The 19,375-nt window shown below is 41.2% G+C and overlaps 1 protein-coding gene across 1 annotated transcript in view; it reads right to left on the bottom strand.

Moving 5' to 3' along the window:
- ARNT (aryl hydrocarbon receptor nuclear translocator) overlaps window positions 1–19,346 on the bottom strand; it is a 72,962-nt gene extending 53,616 nt beyond the window's left edge. The window contains exon 1 of the mRNA XM_036272198.1: window positions 19,192–19,346. Within this exon, the coding sequence (XP_036128091.1) occupies window positions 19,192–19,216 (25 nt within the window). The 5' untranslated portion in view covers window positions 19,217–19,346. The remainder of the gene's footprint in view (window positions 1–19,191) is intronic.
- Window positions 19,347–19,375: the final 29 nt, after the last annotated feature.

Below are 19,375 nucleotides of genomic sequence, written 5' to 3'. Positions count from 1 at the left end.
CTGTCTCTCTCAAAAATCAATAAAAACATATTTTGAAAGAGGAAAGAAAAAGAACAACGGCCTCTGCCAGCACGTCTATCTGGTAGAAAGATGCCCGCCCCCCCAGCCCTTTTCCTGATGCCAGACAGTTCAGTCAGTTCAGTTCTTCCCATATGTCCTTGGTGCCTTCCAAGCTACTGCCCCAGAGCCAAAGCTCTGAGTGAGTGAGTCTGAGTAAGTCTTTGCATGGGCCCTTTAAGAGGAACTGCCTGGGACTCAAGCAGCCCTCCCTCTCCTTCAGCTACAATCCCTGCTGATTTCTACAGCTAGAAGTTATGTGGACTTCTCTTCTTAGCACTGGAACCCTGGGTTGGGAAGTCTGGTGTGGGGCTGAGACCCCCTCACTCCTCAGGAGAGACCTCAGCAGCCAAGATATCCCTCCCAGTACAAAAATGCAAGAAAAGAAAACAAAAGAAAAGAAAAAGGCATATAGATCAAAAGGGAAGAAATTAAAATGTCCCCATTTGCAGATGACATGAGTATCTTTGGAGAAAATCCTAAGGGATCTACAAAACAAAAAAACAAACAAACCAAAAAAAAACCCTCCTAGAATAATTCAGCACAGCTGCAGGATACAAGATAAATATACAAAAATCAAAATACAAACAGGATAAATATACTAGCAATTACTACATGGACACCAAAATTAAAGTAGAAAACTATTTATAATGATTAAAAAGAGAAAACTAAGTGTAAATCTAACAAACATGCATAGGACCTGTATGCTGAAAACTACACTACACTCTTGAAGGAAATCAAAGAAGATCTATATATATGGAAAGACAGCCCTGGCCAGTTTGGCTCAGCAGTTGGCGCGTCGGCCTGCGGACCAGAGAATCCCGGGTTTGGTTCCCGCTAGGGGCATGTACCAAAAAAACAGAAAGAAAGAAAGACATACCATGTTCATTAATTGAAAGTAAATGTTTACTCAACGTAGTAAAAATGTCTATTCTCTTCAAATTGATATACAAGTTTAATGCAATTCCTATCAAAATTCTACCAAAATGTTTTTGTAGATATAAACAAGACTATTCAAAAGGTATATGAAAAGGTAAAGGGGCTATAATAGTTAAAATAATTTTGACAAGGAAAAATGGGAGGAATCAATTTTCCCAATTTCAAGGCTGTATAGCTACAGTAATCAAGACTGTGTGGTCATGGTAGAGGGACAGACACACAGATCGCTGAAACCCAGAAACAGACCCACACAAATACACCAGAATAATTTACGACAGAAGTGCAAAAGCAATTCAATGAAAGAATAGCCTTTTCAACAAAAGGCATTAGAGCAACTGGACCTCTGTAGACAAAATAATGAATTTAATCAACCCAAGCTTTACCCCTTATGCAGAAAGTAATAAAAATGAACCACAGAAACGTATGTGACTTTTAGATATAACATAGGAGATGTCCTGGCCAGTTTGTCTCAGCAATTACAGCATCAACTCATGGACTGAGGAGTCACAGATTTGATTCTTGGTCAACAACACATACCTTGGTTGCAGATTTGATCCCTGGCCCCAGTCAGGTTCATGTGGGAGGCAACCAATTAATGTGTCTCTCACATCATGTTTCTCTTTCTCTCTCTCTCTTTCTCTCTCTCTCCCTTCCTCCCTCCCACTCTAAAAATCAGTGAAAAATTATCCTTGGGTAAGGACTTAAAAAAAAAAAAAAGAAAGAAAGAAAACTTTCAGGATCTAGCACAAGGCAAACAGTTCTTAGACTTGGCACCAAAATCATATATTGAACTTCATGAAAATAAAAAGTTTTGGGACCTCCGGTCAAGATGGTGGCATAGGACCTCCTCCCACAGCCACATCAAAATTACAACTAAACTACAGAACAATCATCATTCAGAACCACCTGACACAGAGCTGAATGAAGTCCTATAACTGAAATTAAAGAAGCCACATCAAGATTGGTAGGAGGGGCGGAGGCACTGATAGGCTGGTCCCACATCCACGTGTGGCAGATAACAATCAGGAGGGATACCTCAGCTGTGTAGGTGCTCTCTGAGGAGTGAGGGGGCCCCATGCCACACCAGTAGCCCAGCTCAGGGTTCCAGTACCAGGAAGAGAATCTCCATAACTTCTGGCTGTAAAAACCAGCTGGAGCTGAGGCTGAGGCTGAGACTGCTGGAACCCCAGGCAGTTCCTCTTAAGGGGTCCATGCACAGACTTACTCAGACTCATACCCTCCAGGCTTCAAACTGGGGGAGGCAGCTTGAAAGGCATCAGAGACACATGGGGGAGAACTGAGTTGTTTGGCCCTGGGGCGAGAGCTGGAGGGGCAGCTTTCCCCTGGACAGATCTGCTGTGGGAGGCCGTTGTTCCTTTGGTGAGCCCTTCCCAGAGGAGGCAGAGGGCTACCGTATCTGGGACACCAGCAACCTGGTTCACACTGTTTGTCCTGCCCTGATGATGCCCTAGGGCCCTGCCCCACCCAACTTTTGAGCCCACCTAAACTGTTTTCAATGGCTTTACCATAGGATTAGCCTGTCTTGGCTCCTGCTTTAGATTTTCCTAAAATCTCTCAAAAAAAAGCAGCATCTGGTCTCAGCCAGCCCCATACTTCTTGTTAAGTGGCCCCATACCTGGCACTAGAAGCAGCCAGCCTTGGTTCACAACTTGGTTTTGCCGAGGCACTCCAAGCCCAGCACAACCAGCAGCCATCAGCAGATCACTTTGTAGCTTATGCTGAGAAGCCGCAGGTAGAACACAGGCAGTGACTGACCTTGCCCCAGAGCCAGCACACCCAGTGGACAGCTTCAGACCACACTGAAACACCAACACCCAACCACCTCCACAAATGACACACTCAAGGAATGAACTCAGTGGGTACCAGAACCCTTGTGAAATAAGTCTTGCTCTGTGTGGTAGGCCCCTACACAGCTAATTCTCCAAGGCAGTCTCAGGCCAGTGGTCATGGGCACAGCCAGTCCTTGCAGCTGATCAGCCTGAGTAAATCCCTCTCTGATGTGCCAACAGCAATAAAGACTCCAATTACCACAGAAGGGTGTACAGTCCACACTAGAGGTGATTAGGGAGGCTGTGCCACTGGATCCTTCAGGACACCTATAACAAAAGGCCACCCTACGAAGCCTAGGAGACATAGCAACTCTACCTAATACACAGAAACAATCACAGGGAAGCAGCTAAAATGAGGAGACAGAGAAACATGTCCCAAATGAAAGAACAGAACAAAACTCTAGGAAAAGAACTCAACAAAATGGAGATAAGCAATCAATCAGATGCAGAGTTCAAAACACTGGTCATAAGGATGTTCAAGGAACTTAATGACAACTTCAACAACATAAAAAAGGGACCAGTCAGAAATGAAGGATGCACTAACTGAAATAAAAAATAATTTACAGAGAATCAATAGTAGAGTATGTAAAGCCAAGAAGCAAACCATCGATTTGGAATATAAGGAAGCAAAACACACCCAATCAGAACAGCAAAAAGAAAAAAGAATCCAAAGAAATGAGGATAGTAAGGAGCCTCTGGGACAACTTCAAACATGCCAACATTAGCATCATGGGGATGCCAGAAGAAGAGAGGGAACACGAAATTGAAAACCTATTTGAAAAAATAATGACAGTAAACTTCCTTAACTTGGTGAAGGAAACAGACATACAAGTCCAGGAAGCACAGAGACCCCCAAATAAGATGAACCCAAAGAGGTCCACACCAAGACACATCATCAAAATGCAAAAGGTTCAAGACAAACAAAGAATCTTAAAAGCAGCAAGAGAAAAGCAGTTTGTTACCTTCAAAGGAGCTCCCATAAGATTGTCAGCTGAGCCTGGCCAGTTTGGCTCAGTGGTTAGAGTGTAGGCCTGCAGTCCAGAGAGTCCCGGGTTCGGTTCCCGCTAAGGGCACATACCTCGGTTGCAGTTTGTCCCCGGCCGTGGTTGGGTCGTGCGGGTGGCAACCACTCGATGTGTCCCTTTCACATCAATGTTTCTCTCTCTCTCTCTCCCTCCCACTCTATCTGAACAAAAAATGGGAAAATGTCCTTGGGTGAGGGAAAAAAAAAAAGAAGACTATCAGCTGATTTCTCAAAAGAAACTTTGCAGGCCAGAAAGGAGTGGCAAGAGATATTCAAAATGATGAAAAGCAAGTACCTATAACCTAGATTACTCTATCCTGCAAAGCTGTCATTTAGAATTGATGCGCATATCAGGAGTTTCCCAGACAAGAAAAAGCTAAAGAAGTTCATCACCACCAAACCAATATTATGTGAAATCTTGAAGGGTCTTCTTGAAGGAGAAAAACAAAAATATAAACAATAAAATGGCAATTAATACATATCTTTCAACAATTAAATCTACAAACAAAATGAGCAAGCAGAACAGAAACAGACTCATAGATACAGAGAACTTTTTGTTGCTTGCCAGACTGGCAGGGGCTGGGGGGGATGGGTGAAAAGATGAAAGAATTAAGAAGTACAAATTGTTCATTAGACTAATGAACCTTAAAGGGAAAGGGGGAGGTAGAGGGGATGAGATAAACCAAAGAATTTCTATGCATATATGCATAACCAATGGACACTGACAATAGTGTGGGGAAGGCAGGAAGGGGACAGGATTGGGAAAGAGGGGGTCAATGGGGAAAAAATGGGGGGACATCTGTAATACATTAACAATAAAGATGAGTTAAAAAAAAGTTGCAGTTCTGAAAATACTCAGAAAGATGCAAAGTTATCCTTTAAATATGAAGGAGAAATAAAGACTTTTCCAGACATACAGAAGTTGAGAGAATTTATCACCAGAAGAACACCATTGCAGAAAATACTGAAGGGGATTATTCTATGGAAACAAAGAACAAAAGGTCACAAAACTATGAGTAAGATCACCAACAAACCAACAGCAAAAACAGGGATAATTTATGACAACAAAAACATAAAAGGGGAGGAGATGAAAGTCTGAATTTGCAAAGAAGAATGGAAATCAGACTTCCGGTCAAGATGGCGGCGTAGGTAAACGCGGTATCGCGTCCTCCCACAACCACATCAAAGTTAAAACATAAACTACAGAATAACCATCCTTCAAAACCGCCTGAAATCAAGCTGAATGGAAGTCCTACAACTATGGAATTAAAGGAGCAGCCACATCGAGACTGGTAGGAGGGGTGGAGGGGTGGAGGGGTGGAGGGGTGGAGGGGTGGAGGCGGACGGGCTGGTCCCACACCCACGTGTGGTGAATAAAAATCAGGAGGACACCTCGGCTGGGAAGGTCCTCCCTGAGGACTGAGGGGTCCCCGTCCCATACCAGGCACCCTGCTCAGGGTTGCAGTGCCAGGAAGAGAAGTCCCCATCACTTCTGGCTGGAAAACCAGCGGGAACTGAGGCTCAGGGAAGCTGAGGTGGCTGGAGCCCCAGGCAACTCCTCTTAAAGGGTCTGCGCCTGAACTTATTGGACTCACTCCCTCTAAGCTTGGAGGGGAGGCAGCTCAAGAGGTGCCTGAGACATATAGGGGAGAACTGAGCTGTTTGGCATTGGTGCGAGGGCTAGAGGGGGGCTTTCTCCGGGACAAACATGCTGTCAGAGGCCTTTGCCCTTCCCTGGGGTGGCAGATAGCCGCCATATCTGGGACTCCAGCAACCTGGCTCACACTGGTAGCCCCGCCCTGGTGACTCCCTGAGGCCCCGCCCCACCCCACCCCACCCCACCCAACTTTTAGGCCCACCCAAGCTGTTACCACTTGCTTAACCATAGGATTAGCCTGTCTTGGATCCTGCTTCAGGTTTTTCCTAATTTTTTTCAAACGAGCAGCATGTAGTCTCAGATAGCCCCATACCGCTCGTTAAGTAATACACAATAGTATGGGAAAAGGCGGGAGGGGGGCGGGAGTGGGGAGGAGGTGGCCAATGGGGGAAAAATGTGGAACATCTGTAATATATTCTACATTCAACAATAAAGATTTTTTTTAAAAAAAAATCAATAAAAACATTTTAAAAAGAAAAGAAAAGAAAAAATAAATAAATAAATAAATAAATGGTGCTGGGAAAACTGGGAAGCCACGTGCAAAAGAATGAAACTAGATTACAGTTTGTCCCCATGTACAAAAATTAATTCAAAATGGATCAAAGACCTATATATAAGCTCTGAAATAAATTATATAGAAGAAAACATAGGTACTAAACTTATGGACCTTGGTCATAGAGAACATTTTATGAATTTGACCCCAAAGGCAAGAGAAGTAAAGACAAAAATAAACAAATGGGTCTACATCAAACTAAAAAGTTTCTACACAGCAGGGTATCAGCCCCGGCTGGGTAGCTCAGTTGGTTAGAGCATCCTCCCAATATGCCAAGGTTTCAGGTTTGATCCTGGTCAGGGCACATACAAGAATCAAACATTGAATGCATAAATAAGTGGAACAACAAATCTCTCTCTCTCTCTCAAATCAATCAATAATTTTTAGCCCAGCTGGTATGGTTCAGTGGATTGAGTGTCGTCCCATGGGTTCAATTCCCAGTCAAGGCACGTATGTGCCCAGGTTGCAGGCTCAATGCCCAGTAGGGGCATGCAGGAGACAGGCGATTGATGTTCCCCTTTCACATCAATGTTTCTATTTCTATTTCCCTTCCTCTCCAAAAAAACAAAAAACAAAAACAAAATCAGTAATTTTTAAAAAACAAAAGCAGGATCTCAAAGAGATACTTGTACATGTTCACAGCAGCATATTCACAATATTCAAGAGGTGGAAGCAACATAAGTGCCCATTGAGATGAACAGATAAAAAAGTGTGGCATACAACCAATGGAATACTATTCTATTCAACCTTTAAAAAGCAGGAAATTCTGCAATATGCTATAATATGAATTAACTTAGGAGATTCTATGCTAAGTTAAATAAGCCAGTCACAAATGGACAAATACTATATAATTCCAATTATATAAGGTACCTAAATAGTCAAATTCAAACACAGTATAGAATGGTGGATGCTAGGGGTTAAAGGGATTGAAGAACAGGGAGTTATTGTTAAATGGGTACAGAGTTTCAGTTTTGCAATATGAAAAAAGTTCCAGAGAGGGATAGAGCACAACAATGTAAATATACTAATGCCAATGAACAGTATACTTAAAAATGGTTAAAATAGTGCCCTGGCCAGTGTGGTTTACTTGGTTGGAGCATCGTTCCATACACTAAAAGGATGCTAGTTCAATTCCAAATCAGGGCACATACCTAGGTTTTGGGTTCGATCCCAGGTCAGGGTGTGTACAGAAGGCAACTAATCAATGTTTCTCTCCCTTCCCCTCTCTCTAGGATCAATAAGCATGTCCTCGGGTGAGGATTTTAAAAAAAGGGTTGGCCCTGGCTGGTTTGGCTCAGCCGATCTGCAGTCCAGAGAAACCTGGGTTCGGTTCCTACTAAGGGCACGTACCACAGTTGCAGTTTGTCCCCAGCCCTGGTTGGGTCGTTCGGGAAGCAGCCCACGCGATGTGTCTCTTTCACATCAATGTTTCTCTCTCTCTCTCTCTCTCCCTCCCTCCCACTCTCTCTGTCCTTCCCACTCTATCTGAACTAAAAATGGAAAAAAAAAGGGTTGCCCTGGGCAGTGTTGTTCAGTGATTTGAGCATCGACCCAAGCACCAAAGGGCCATACATTTGATTCTCACTCAAGGGCACATACCTGGGTTGCAGGTTCAATCATCAGCTCCAGTCAAGGCACATGTGGGAGGCAACCAATCAATGTGTCTCTCTCACATCAATGTTTCTCTCTCTCTCTCTCTTCCCCTCCCTCTCTTCCATTCTCTCTAAAAATCAATGGAAAAAACATCGTTGGGAGAGGATTAACAAAAACAAAAACAAAAGGTTAAAATGGCAAATTCTGTGTTGTGTGTATTTCGCCACAATAAAAATGTTTTAATATATAATACTTTTGAGGTCCATCTGTATCATTGAATTATAAATTTATCTACCATATGATTATAAAAAAATAAGATATTAAAAAGTATATTAAATTAATCCTTTTTAAAATCCATATGCATAACAAAAGCCTAGAATAATTTATTTAATATTTATTGCATGACTACTATATGCCAGGCACTGTTTCAGGCCCTAGAAATAAAGCAATAAACAGAACAGATAAAAAGCTTAAGCTTATCGCCCTGACCGGCTTGGCTTAGCCGTTAGAGCGTCAACCTACGGTCCAGAGAGACCTGGGCTCAGTTCCTGCTAGGGGCATGTACCTCGGTTGCAGTTTGTCCCCAGCCCTGGTTGGGTCGTGCAGGAGGCAGCCACTCGATGTGTCCCTTTCACATCGATGTTTCTCTCTCTCTACCTCTCTCTCCCTCCCACTCTATCTGAACAAAAAATGAAAAAATGTCCTCTGGTGAGAATAAAAAATAAAAAAAAAATAAAAAACTTAAGCTTATGAATTTTACATGTTACTGGGAAAGAGATAAACAAGAGAAATGATTAAAATATAAATTGGGCCCTGGCCGGTTTGGCTCAGTGGTTAGAGCGTCGGCCTGCGGTCCGGAGAGACCCAGGTTCGGTTCCCGCTAAGGGCATGTACTTCGGTTGCAGTTTGTCCCCGGCCCTGGTTGGTCGTGCGGGTGGCAGCCACTCGATGTGTCCCTTTCACCTCGATGTTTCTCTCTCTCTCTCTCTCTCTTCCTCTCTCTCCCTTCCACTCTATCTGTACAAAAAATGGAAAAATGTCCTCGGGTGAGGATAAAAAAAAAAATATAAATTGGGTTGACAATATGAAACTGATATTATATAGGTAAAAATTATTCATATTTGGTCATTTCATATGGTTCAACCTAATAATATGTTATATAGTGATAAAAATAAACTAGAGGAAATTAAATCAGAAGTGCATAAAGGGCCCAGCCAGTGTGGCTCAGTGGCTGAACGTCGACCCATGAACCAAGAGGTCGCCAGTTCGATTCCCAGTCAGGGCACATGCCCAGGTTGTAGGCCAAATTCCCGGTGGGGGGCATGCAGGAGGCAGCCAATTGATGTTCTCTCTCACTGATGTTTCTATCTCTCTCTCCCCCTCCCTTCTTCTCTAAAAATCAATAAAGAAAAAATTTTTAAAAAAAGAAGTACATAAAGGTTTACTGGTAGGAGGGTAGCAATTTTAGATAGTAAAGAAAGACCTCACTGAAAAGATAACACTTAATAAAGGAAAGATCAGAATGAGGTAAGGTAATAAACCATGAAGGCATTTCGGGGAAATGCATTCTAGAAAAAGAACAAAGGTCAGAAGGTGTGAGCAAGCCTATTAATTTCTAGAAATAGTATAGATGATATCCTGGCTAGAATGGAGTGAGCAAATGTTACACAATAAACTATTAACAGTGATTTATCTCTGGAATGGCATTCAGAGACTTCAACATCTGATATTCTGTATATCCATATTACATTAAGCATATATTACTTTTATAATCAGAAAAAGGCATGATCCCAATTTTTAAAAAAAGAAAGAAAATGTATGTGTGTGGCACACACTGAAAATCTGAGAGAACACAGATAACTCTAAAGTTAGATAAATCAGGATTCCAATCCTAGGGTTATACCACTTAGAAATTGTATGTCCTTGGGCAAATAACTTGTCACTCTGAGTTTATTTGTAAGATGAAATAATGGTACCTACCTTTGCAGATTACATTAGATACTGTATGTGAAAAGTGCTTAGCATAGTGCCTGACATACTGTAAGTACTCCTTAAACGGTAGCTTAGTAAAAATATATCAACCACCAAAATGCTGATTTTGCCATTATTAAATTTTTTGTTAATCCTCACCCAAGGATGTTTTTCTATTGATTTGTTCTTTTTTTGTAAAGATAGAGTAGAAGGAAGGGAGGGGGGGAGAGAGAGAGAGAAACATGGATGTGAGAGAGACACACTGATTGGCTGCCACCCACACGACCCCAATTGGGGCTGGGGATTGAACCTGCAACCCAGGTAAATGCTCTTGACTGGGAATTAAACCTGAGACCCTTTGGTCTGAGGGCCGATGCTCTAACCACTGTGCCATATCAGCCAGGGCTTGCCATTATTAATTTTTAATTACAAACGTAAAATATTAAAATGTAATATGGATATACAGAAAATCAAATGTAGAAATTTCTAAAAATATTCAAACAATACAGAAGCTAACAGTCAAAAGTAAAATCCTTTACACGTACACACCCAAATCCCACTTTCCCCCATGGGTTAACTACTGTTAACATTTTTTTTTTTTTTTTAATCCTCACTCAAGGACATTTTTCCATTTTTGGTTCAGGTAAAGTGGGAGGGAGAGAGAGAAAGAAACATCAACGTGAAAGGGACACATAGAATGGCTGCCACTCGCATGACCAACCAGGGCCAGGGACAAACTGCAACCGAGGTACATGGCCTTAGCAGGAACCGAACCCGGGTCTCTCTGGACCGCAGGCCAACACTCTAACTGCTGGGTCAAACCAGCCAGGGCAACATTTTTTTTTCTTTATTGATTTCAGAAAGAGAAGGGAGTGGGAGAGATAGATAGAAACATCAATGAGAAAGAACACTGACTAGCCACCTCCTGCCTGCCCCCCACTGGGGATGTGGCCCACAACCTGGGCATGTGCCCTGAGTGGGAATCGAACCCACAACCTCTTGGTGCATGGGTCAACACTCAACCACTGAGCCATACAGGCTGGGATGCTGTTAACATTTGATATTAGTCCTTTCCATCCTTTTTCTATATATGATATATTACAGGGTTTTGGTAATTTTTACATTAAAAGGGGAAGAGATATTATATTTGTTCCAAACATTTTATTTTTTCCATATAACAGTATATCTTAAAAGGTATACCACATCAGTAAATACAGAGTCGATTCATTCTTTTTAATAGCTATACAGTACTTCACAGTACACACGTAAATAAAAAGGTGGGCAAAATTAGATTCACAGTTGTATGTAAAACAGTTTATTCTTGTATTTTTATTAATTATTGTATATTTTCCATACAAACAACTGTAAACCTACTTTTGCCCACCACAGTATTGATGAAAAGTTAAACTATCACCATCATAAATGTTTCAATGAATATCCTCTTGTATCTTTATGCACAGGGCCAGTAGTACTTCCATTCTAACTAACTTCTGAATGACTGGCTGGGTCTAAGGAAGCACATCTAAAACTTTGCTCATTATCCTCCAAGAAGGTAATACCAATTAAGAACCTCGACAGTATCACACTGTCCATACCCCCACCAGCACTGGGTTCTGGCAATCCTTCAAATTTGTACTAATTTTATAGGCATATTTTTCTATTTCATCCTGTAAATTTTGAATAGCTAATATAACTTTCCTAAGAAAAAGCAAAATTTTCCCATAAAAAATAAAGTTCGCACTTTTAGTAATAGGTTTACATAGGATCTAAGCTTTAGAAGAATTTAGAAAACAAGAGGACTATGATATAGCTTAAATTAAGGTCTGGCATAGTCCCTAGCACAGAAAAGGTCCACAATAAGAAGGAAAACCCAAAGGAAACAAGGCAGGCAGGAAGTTTCAAAAAGGTAGGTCAAGTAGAGTCTTAAAAGAAGTAAAGGAGGCACTCCACATAGACAAACAGATATGAGCAAATCCTAAAGGGTATGAAAATAGCTATGAAGAGCAGTAGGGAAACAGGCCTATACAGAGCACAGAGTCTATATTTGGGAGAAAAAAATAAGATGTCAAGTACTACCTAACTGTGAGAAGGCTTTGAATGTCAAAATAAAATCTTAGATCTGATTCAATAACTGAAAGACAAAATATACCAGTAAGCCAGAGTGACAAGAAGAAAATGTCTTTTAAAAGATTAATCTGACAGATTTAAAATCTGAACTGATAGATGCAGGGCAATGAATTAGACTAATCAAATGAGGTGTTAATGGCCTAAATTAACATGATAGTAGGATAAAAAGGAAAAGGACCTTTAAAATTATAAACTATGCAATTTATAAATAAAAATGGTGGGTTAAATGTATATATCTACCTTTACTTCCCCCAAAAATACATAAAGAACAATTTTACACACGATATAAAACCACATGGATAGAAAAATGGGGGGAAGAAAAGAACAAACTGGGAACCACTGCCTTGGTAGTCCCACAAGAACTCACTCCTAAGCCAACAAGGAAAAAAAGCAGAAAACCAAACCTAATTTACATGTTGAAATGCCCCGAAGTCTCAGAAACTGGTGACTGACGATGGGAGTAAGGGTGTGAGCAGGATGAATAAAAGCCAAAATTAAAAGGATTGGTTAAACATGTTTAAGCAGCAGGTGGATTCCCAGATCCTCTCCCTGGTTCCTTTTAGCAGAAAAAGTACCCTCCTCCACCTTGTCAAAAGACTGATTTATTCTTGGAGAATGTAAACTAGAGGTCCTCCAGTCTGCAGAACACCAAGCAAAGTTGAAAGTCAGGGTCCAAACTGAAAACTGGGAAACTAAGTACAATGGATGCAAAATGGATGCTTCAGTTTTCTCCTAAGGTACTGCCTCTTTCCTGTACTGTTTCTTCTTTCTTGGTTTACTCTCTCCTACTGGTGAAGCACATCTTCTAATGAGTGCCTGAAAAAGAGTGTAAGTGAGACCTCGGATGTATGTATGAAAATATCTTTCTTGCCCTGGCCGGTTTGGCTCAGCGGTTAAAGTGTTGCCCTGCAGTCCAGAGAGACCCGGGTTTGGTTCCCGCTAAGGGCATGTACCTCAGTTGCAGTTTGTCCCTGGCCCTGGTTGGGTTGTGCAGGTGGCAGCCACTCGATGTGTCTTTCACATCAATGTTTCTCTCTCTCTCTCTCCCTCCTACTCTATCTGAACAAAAAATGGAAAAATGTCCTCACAGGAGGATAAAAAAAAAAGAAAGTATCTTTCTTGAAGGCATTGTTTCATTGTCTTCTACTTTCCCATGTGACCATTGAGAAGCAAAACCAAGATGATTCTTGATTCTTTAGAGCTGATCAATTGTTTTTTCTCTCTGGAGCTTGTCGGATGCTCTTTGCATCTGATGCTGCAATTTCATGATTATGTGCACTGATGTGGCTGTTTTCATTCACTGATCTGGTCCTTTCAATTTGAAAACTCAAGTCTTTTACTTCAGGGACCTTTTATTTAAGCAAAAAGTTTGGTCAAAAGATGTAACAGCCAGTCGGTGTGGCTCAGTGGTTGAGCACCAACCCATGCACCAAAAGGTCACCGGTTTGATTCCCAGTCAGGGCACATGCCCAGGTTGTGGGCAAAATCTCCAGTGGGGGGGGGCATGCAGGAGGTGGCCAATTTATGTTCTCTCTCATCAATGTTTCTCTCTCTCTCTCCCTTCCCTTCCTTTCTCTAAATCAATAAAGAAAATATATATATATATATATATAAATAAAACAATGGCCCAGCCAGTGTGGCTCAGTTGGTTGAGTGTCATCCCATTCAAAAGGAGGTTGCTGGTTCGATTCCCTGTCAGGGCACATGGCCAGGTTGCGAGCTCAAATCCCCAGTAGGGGCCATGCAGGAAGCAGTCGATCAATGTTTCTTTCTCATCAATGTTTATATATCTCTCTCTCCCTTCCTCTCTCTCTAAAATCAATAAAAACATGTATTTTTTTAAAAAGATACAAAAATGGTTGTATCCAGTTTGGGAAGGAACTGACAGAAGGGAGTAGAGGACTGCTGTTTTTATAACAAATCATGTAAAATAAAGTCATTAGTTATATGCATGGATAATTATGATTAAAATAACTTTAAACAGCCAGTCCAGTGTGCTCAGTGGATTAAGCGTCACCCCATGGACCAGTTCAATTCCTGGTCAAGGCACATGCCTGGGTTGCGAGCTCGATCCCCGGTAGGGAGAGTGCGGGAGGCAGCTGATCGATGTTTCTCTCTCACATGGATGTTTCTCTCTCTCATCCTTCCTCTCTCACTAAAAAAAAAAAAAAAAATCAATAAAACCATATTTAAAAAAAATAAAATAGCTTTAAACAGCCCTGGCCAGTTTGGTTCAGCGGTTAGAGCATCGGCCAGCAGACTGAAGGGTCACAGGTTCAATTCTGGTCAAGGGCATGTACCTCAGTTGCAAGTTTGGTCCACAGCCCAGGTGAAAGTCTTTCAAGAGGCAACCAACTGATGTGTCTCTCTCACATCGATGTTTCTCTCTCCCTTCCCTTCTTTCCACTCTATCTAAATAAATAAATAACTTTAAACATATAGATATTTAAACGTTTAAATATATTTTAAATATTTATTTTATATGTTTTAAATTTTTTATGTTTAAAAATACTTTTTTATGTCCGGCTGGTGTGGCTTAGTGGTTGAGCATCGACCCAAGAAGTCGCCATTTCGATTCCCGGTCAGGACACATGCCCAGGTGGTGGGCCCGATCCCTAGTGGTGGGCATGCAGGAGGTAGCCAATCAATCTCTCTCATCGATGTTTCTATCTCTCTCTCCCTCGCACTTCCTCTCTCTCTAAAATCAATAAAGAAAAAAAAAATTTTTAACAAAGAGTTTATTAAAAATATTTTTTTATGCAAAATAGATGTGATAACCAGATAAAAACATAGAATACAAAACTTTGCTCATCAAGAAAGACAAAGAAAAGTTAAGGGAAACAGATATGAAGAAAATATTGGTGAGCACATAAAAAAATAGTATGTTAAAGATTATTCAGCCCTGGCCAGTTTCGCTCAGCAGCTAGAGCATCGGCCAGCTGACTGAAGGGTCACGGGTTCAATCCCCGGTCAAGGGCATGTACCTAGGTTGCAGGTTCCCAGTCAGGGTTGTGTGGGAGGCAACCAATAGATGTGTCTCTCTCATGTCGATGTTTCTCTCTCTACCCTGCCCTCCCTTCCACTCTATCTAAAAATAATAATAATAATTAATAGAAAATATCCTCAGGTGAGGATTTTTTAAAAATTAATAAAAAAAGACTATTCAACTAAAGATGTCTTTTACAGAGATGAGATATAAGAAAGCTTAGTTCAAATTTTACTAGTTTTGGAATGAAAACCTCCAAAATGTCATGGCCTAAATAAAATAATTTTTAAAAGTGTTTTGTTTCCTTGAGTGTTGCAATTTAGTTTTTTGAAAATCAACTACTGTGGAAATTCCTATTGTTATTGCCTTAGAAGACAGTCATCTATAGCAGAGAATCACAAAAAACATTCACAAAATGACTATAAGACAACATATTAGTCTCATCTGTTGGACTGAGTAGAGGGGTAGGACTGGAATTCAAAACACTGGGCTGAGAGACCACTATTTCAAAACAAGAAAACCAGAGTTCCAAGAAAGCAGAAGTATTTATTCTTAATTTCCAAGAAAATGGAGAAGATACAGGTTGATGCCACAACTCTAATAGCATAAAAAGTATGCAGATTAAGGTTCTTTTTCAAAAATGTTAATTATATGTCAATTGTTAAATTAGTAAAATATAAACACTTTTTAAAAAGTGTTTAGCAATAGAATAAAAAAGTATCTTGGCCCTGGCCTGTTTGGCTCAGCGGTTAGAGCGTCGGCCTGCGGTCCGGAGAGACCCGGGTTCGGTTCCCGCTAAGGGCATGTACCTCGGTTGCAGTTTGTCCCCGGCCCTGGTTGGTCGTGTGGGTGGCAGCCACTCGATGTGTCCCTTCACGTCGATGTTTCTCTCTCTCTCTCCCTCCCACTCTATCTGTACAAAAAATGGAAAAATATCCTCGGGTGAGGATAAAAAAAAAAAAAGTATCTTGGCACCTTAATTTTACACTGCATACATTTCTATTTTCCTCTACCTGAAAAAAGGCAGTGGGCAAAATTTTGTTAATTGATGCTTTTAAGACTCTCACATCGATGGTTCTCTAATTCCCTCCCTCCCTTCCTCTCTCTCTAAAAAACAGAAAAATATCCTCAGATGAAGATTAACAAAAAAAAAGACCTATAATTTATATAGGCGAAAATTATGTGGAAAGGACATGTCAGCTTTACAAACCCAAATAGTATTCCTTCCTTTGCTTTCTACTATATTTTCCTTTCACAATAAATGGTGCCTAAATAGCACAAAAAGAGATCTCTGCTAAAGAGAACACCAGAATTGCCCTGGCCAGTTTGCTAAGTGGTTAGAGCATAGGCCCATGGATCAAAGAGTCCTAGGTCCGGTTGAGGTTTGTCCCTGGCCCCAGTTGGGGTCATGCAGGTGGCAACCAATCAATGTGTCTCATTCACATCGATGTTTCTCTCTCTCGCTCTCTTTCTCCATCCCTCCCACTCTATCTGAAGATAAATGGAAAAATATCTTTGGGTGAGGATTAAAAGAGAGAGAGAGAGAGAATACCAGAATTAAGGGAGGAAAACCTACAAACTCATTCACATCTTCGGTTTGAATACTGAATGTAAATTAAATACCTACTCTCTTCCCTACCAGCACAGCACCTTAACCAATGCATTACAAATCACACATGCAATTTTAGAAGTGTTCCTCAAAAATTCTACTGACTAGAAAGATATAGCCTATGACTTCATGGACCACCAACCTACTCACTCCTATTTGCCAATGGCAAGTAGAGTTAGTAAAAAATAATAGAATAGCCCTGGCCGGTTTGGCTCAGCGGTTAGAGCGTCGGCCTGCGGTCCTGAGAGACCCAGGTTCGGTTCCCGCTAAGGGCGCGTACCTCGGTTGCAGTTTGTCCCCGGCCCTGGTCGGTCATGCGGGTGGCAGCCACTCAATGTGTTCCTTTCACATCGATGTTTCTCTCTCTCTCTCTGTTCCTCTCTCTCCCTCCCGCTCTACCTGAACAAAAAATGGAAAAAAAATAAAATAATAGAATATAATGAACTATCAATTAAGCTATTATCATATTAGAACTATTACTTAAGCATAACTCAGAGAGCAGAGTATAAAACATTTCTTACTCTCTCTTGATCCAGCATCAAGTTAAGACAGTAAAAATGTAAAGAAACCAGGTCCCCTGTGGGCTACTAACAGTCCCTAAATCATACTCTAAGTACAATTAAAATGATCAACACTGTTATTAATGCTAAGGATTAACTTAATGAAGCTTAGAGAGAACAGTTAGATAATTATTACAAAAACCCTCTGCAGACAATATGTAAAGATAAAACTAACATGAACCGTAGGGAAATAACCACCAACAAAAAATCAAAGTAGAAAAAACTCAGAGAAATAGGTGTGATGTGGCTAGTCCCTAAAATGGCTCTTAGAAAAGGTTTTACCATGTAACAAAGAAGTCTAACCTGAAAACCATCAACTTTTTTTTTCACTGAGCACAGTATATTTCCATCCTGTGGCCCTCCATTCATGGTCTTTATTTCCCAAAATGCAACAAGCTACTAAAAGTCCACAATGCATCTATGATCTTATGATATAAAGTGGCAAAAGAAATTAAGAAAGAAAATACATTTTCTAATTTAATTATAATGTGTTGAACATGGAATCAGTAACTTGGAAGAGTTGGAAGAATGTTTCAACATCAAAAAGAAATCTAAATTGCAGAAGTAGATTGCCAAAGGACAAGAAACAAAATCAACTGTTTCGTTAGCAAGGATTCAGCACAAATAAACAGTATTTTCTATTTTCAGACTTAAGCTGATATTAATCAGCTAATGAAAATGTGGTCAAGAGATTGTCATTCTAGTTACTATTGTTTAAAATACACACACATACACACACACACACACACACACACAACAAAATAAAGCAACCCCACCCACACTACTGGAAAAAAAGCTTCTGACATATGCACTAACCTTGTTTATTTACCCAGGCCACCTCTTAATAACAGAAATGCTTTGCAACTTGACTAGGGTTATATAAGTATTTAGCAATGTGTTATCAGTTTAATATCTTGGTTATTTACTCTCCAGTTAGGAATTAGGTTATTTTACTACAAGGCCATAATAATGGAACCTCTCCTATTTGATTCCATCACTCAGCACTTCCTGCAATGGAATTTTATCTCCTTTTCCTCTAAAAAAAAAAAACTTAAAAGATTTAAAAATATGATATTGACATGTGACAAATTAACTTCTTTAAATAGCTCTGTTCCCAGAAACATGGTAAGAAAGACAGTAAATTTCAGAGTGATTCAACTGTAATAGCAAAACCTGGATATTGCAAAATAATACTGACTTTAGAGACACGAAAAAAATCCAAGTTATATCGCAACGTGGGAACAGCACTGAATCCCTTCCCCCATACATTTTCAAGAAATTCATCCCCACCTCTTAGGGAAAAAAAGTCCATTAAAAGGGATTTCTAAAGGATTTTATTTTGCAAGAGAATGGCCAAGGTAAGCAAGGTAAACTAGGACCCCTAAAATGAAATACTTCCTATGGGTAAATTACTGTAATACAGTGGAAAGAGAACTAGGACTAGAAATTTGGAGACCTATCTGTCTACACCTGATGCACTACACCTCGCTCCGTCTCTTAGACATGACTGGCTAGATTTTTTTTTTAATATCTAATCTCCCCCTTTTGTATAGATGTTCATTGAGAAATGGCACTTCACTAAACTTTTCTTTAGATACTGGAAATGCTTCGATCCACACCTAACAGTATTTAAACGTGGGTTTCTGGATGCTTGCTGTTTGTTAAGATCTGCCCTGAATCTCAACCATTTCACAAACCTCCGCCCTCAACAGTCAAAGACACTAAGAGGCACCCCTTAAAACAAAAACGCAAATTTCAAAGGACAGCTCGGGGGGTGGGGGGGGGGAGATACAGCCTAGAGAAACTGTGAGAATATATTCAAATATTTTTTTAATTTAAATTAAAATCTAAACGTTTAAACTTTTGGAATTACCACCTCATATAAACAGCAACGTGGTCCAGAGTTTGAGTCCAAGCTACTTTTAAAGTAAACCGAGCTACTCTGCCCAGTTATTCGGCGTCAAGCAGCTCCAGTGGGCAGAGGGCTGAAAGAGGACCATATCGAACACCAGAACGCCACCAGCTCCAAAAGAAGCCTAGGCACGGAACCCCCAACTCCCGCCCGCTGCCACCCCCTCCAACTCTGGTCTCTCCAGGTCCCCAGGGTCGAGCCCCTTCCCTAGGTCAGTCCCCTCACCCCTAGACCCCCTCGGCGCCCCGGCGCCCTCATCTCCAACTACGGCCGGTCAACCCTGGGTCCACCTCAGTTGCCAACCCCTTCAGCCCCTCCTCCTTTAGAAGAGCCCCAGTCCTCCGTCTCCTCACCGGGATTAGCAGTTGTTGCCGCCATAGCCGTAGGTGCCACCGCCGTCCCACCACCCCCCCCTAGTGGGAGGAGCCGCCGCCACCGAACGGGGCGGTGGGGAGCGGGAGGGGAGAGCCACTCCCCAGACGCGGCGCCCTACAGCCGCCACCGCTACCGCGAAATCCAAGATGGCGGCCTCAACAA

The sequence above is a fragment of the Molossus molossus genome, unplaced genomic scaffold (assembly GCF_014108415.1).
Source record: "Molossus molossus isolate mMolMol1 unplaced genomic scaffold, mMolMol1.p scaffold_m16_p_20, whole genome shotgun sequence".
NCBI lineage: Eukaryota > Metazoa > Chordata > Mammalia > Chiroptera > Molossidae > Molossus > Molossus molossus.
The sequence above is the reverse complement of the archived record's forward strand: the minus strand, read 5'-3'. Positions and strand labels throughout refer to the sequence as shown.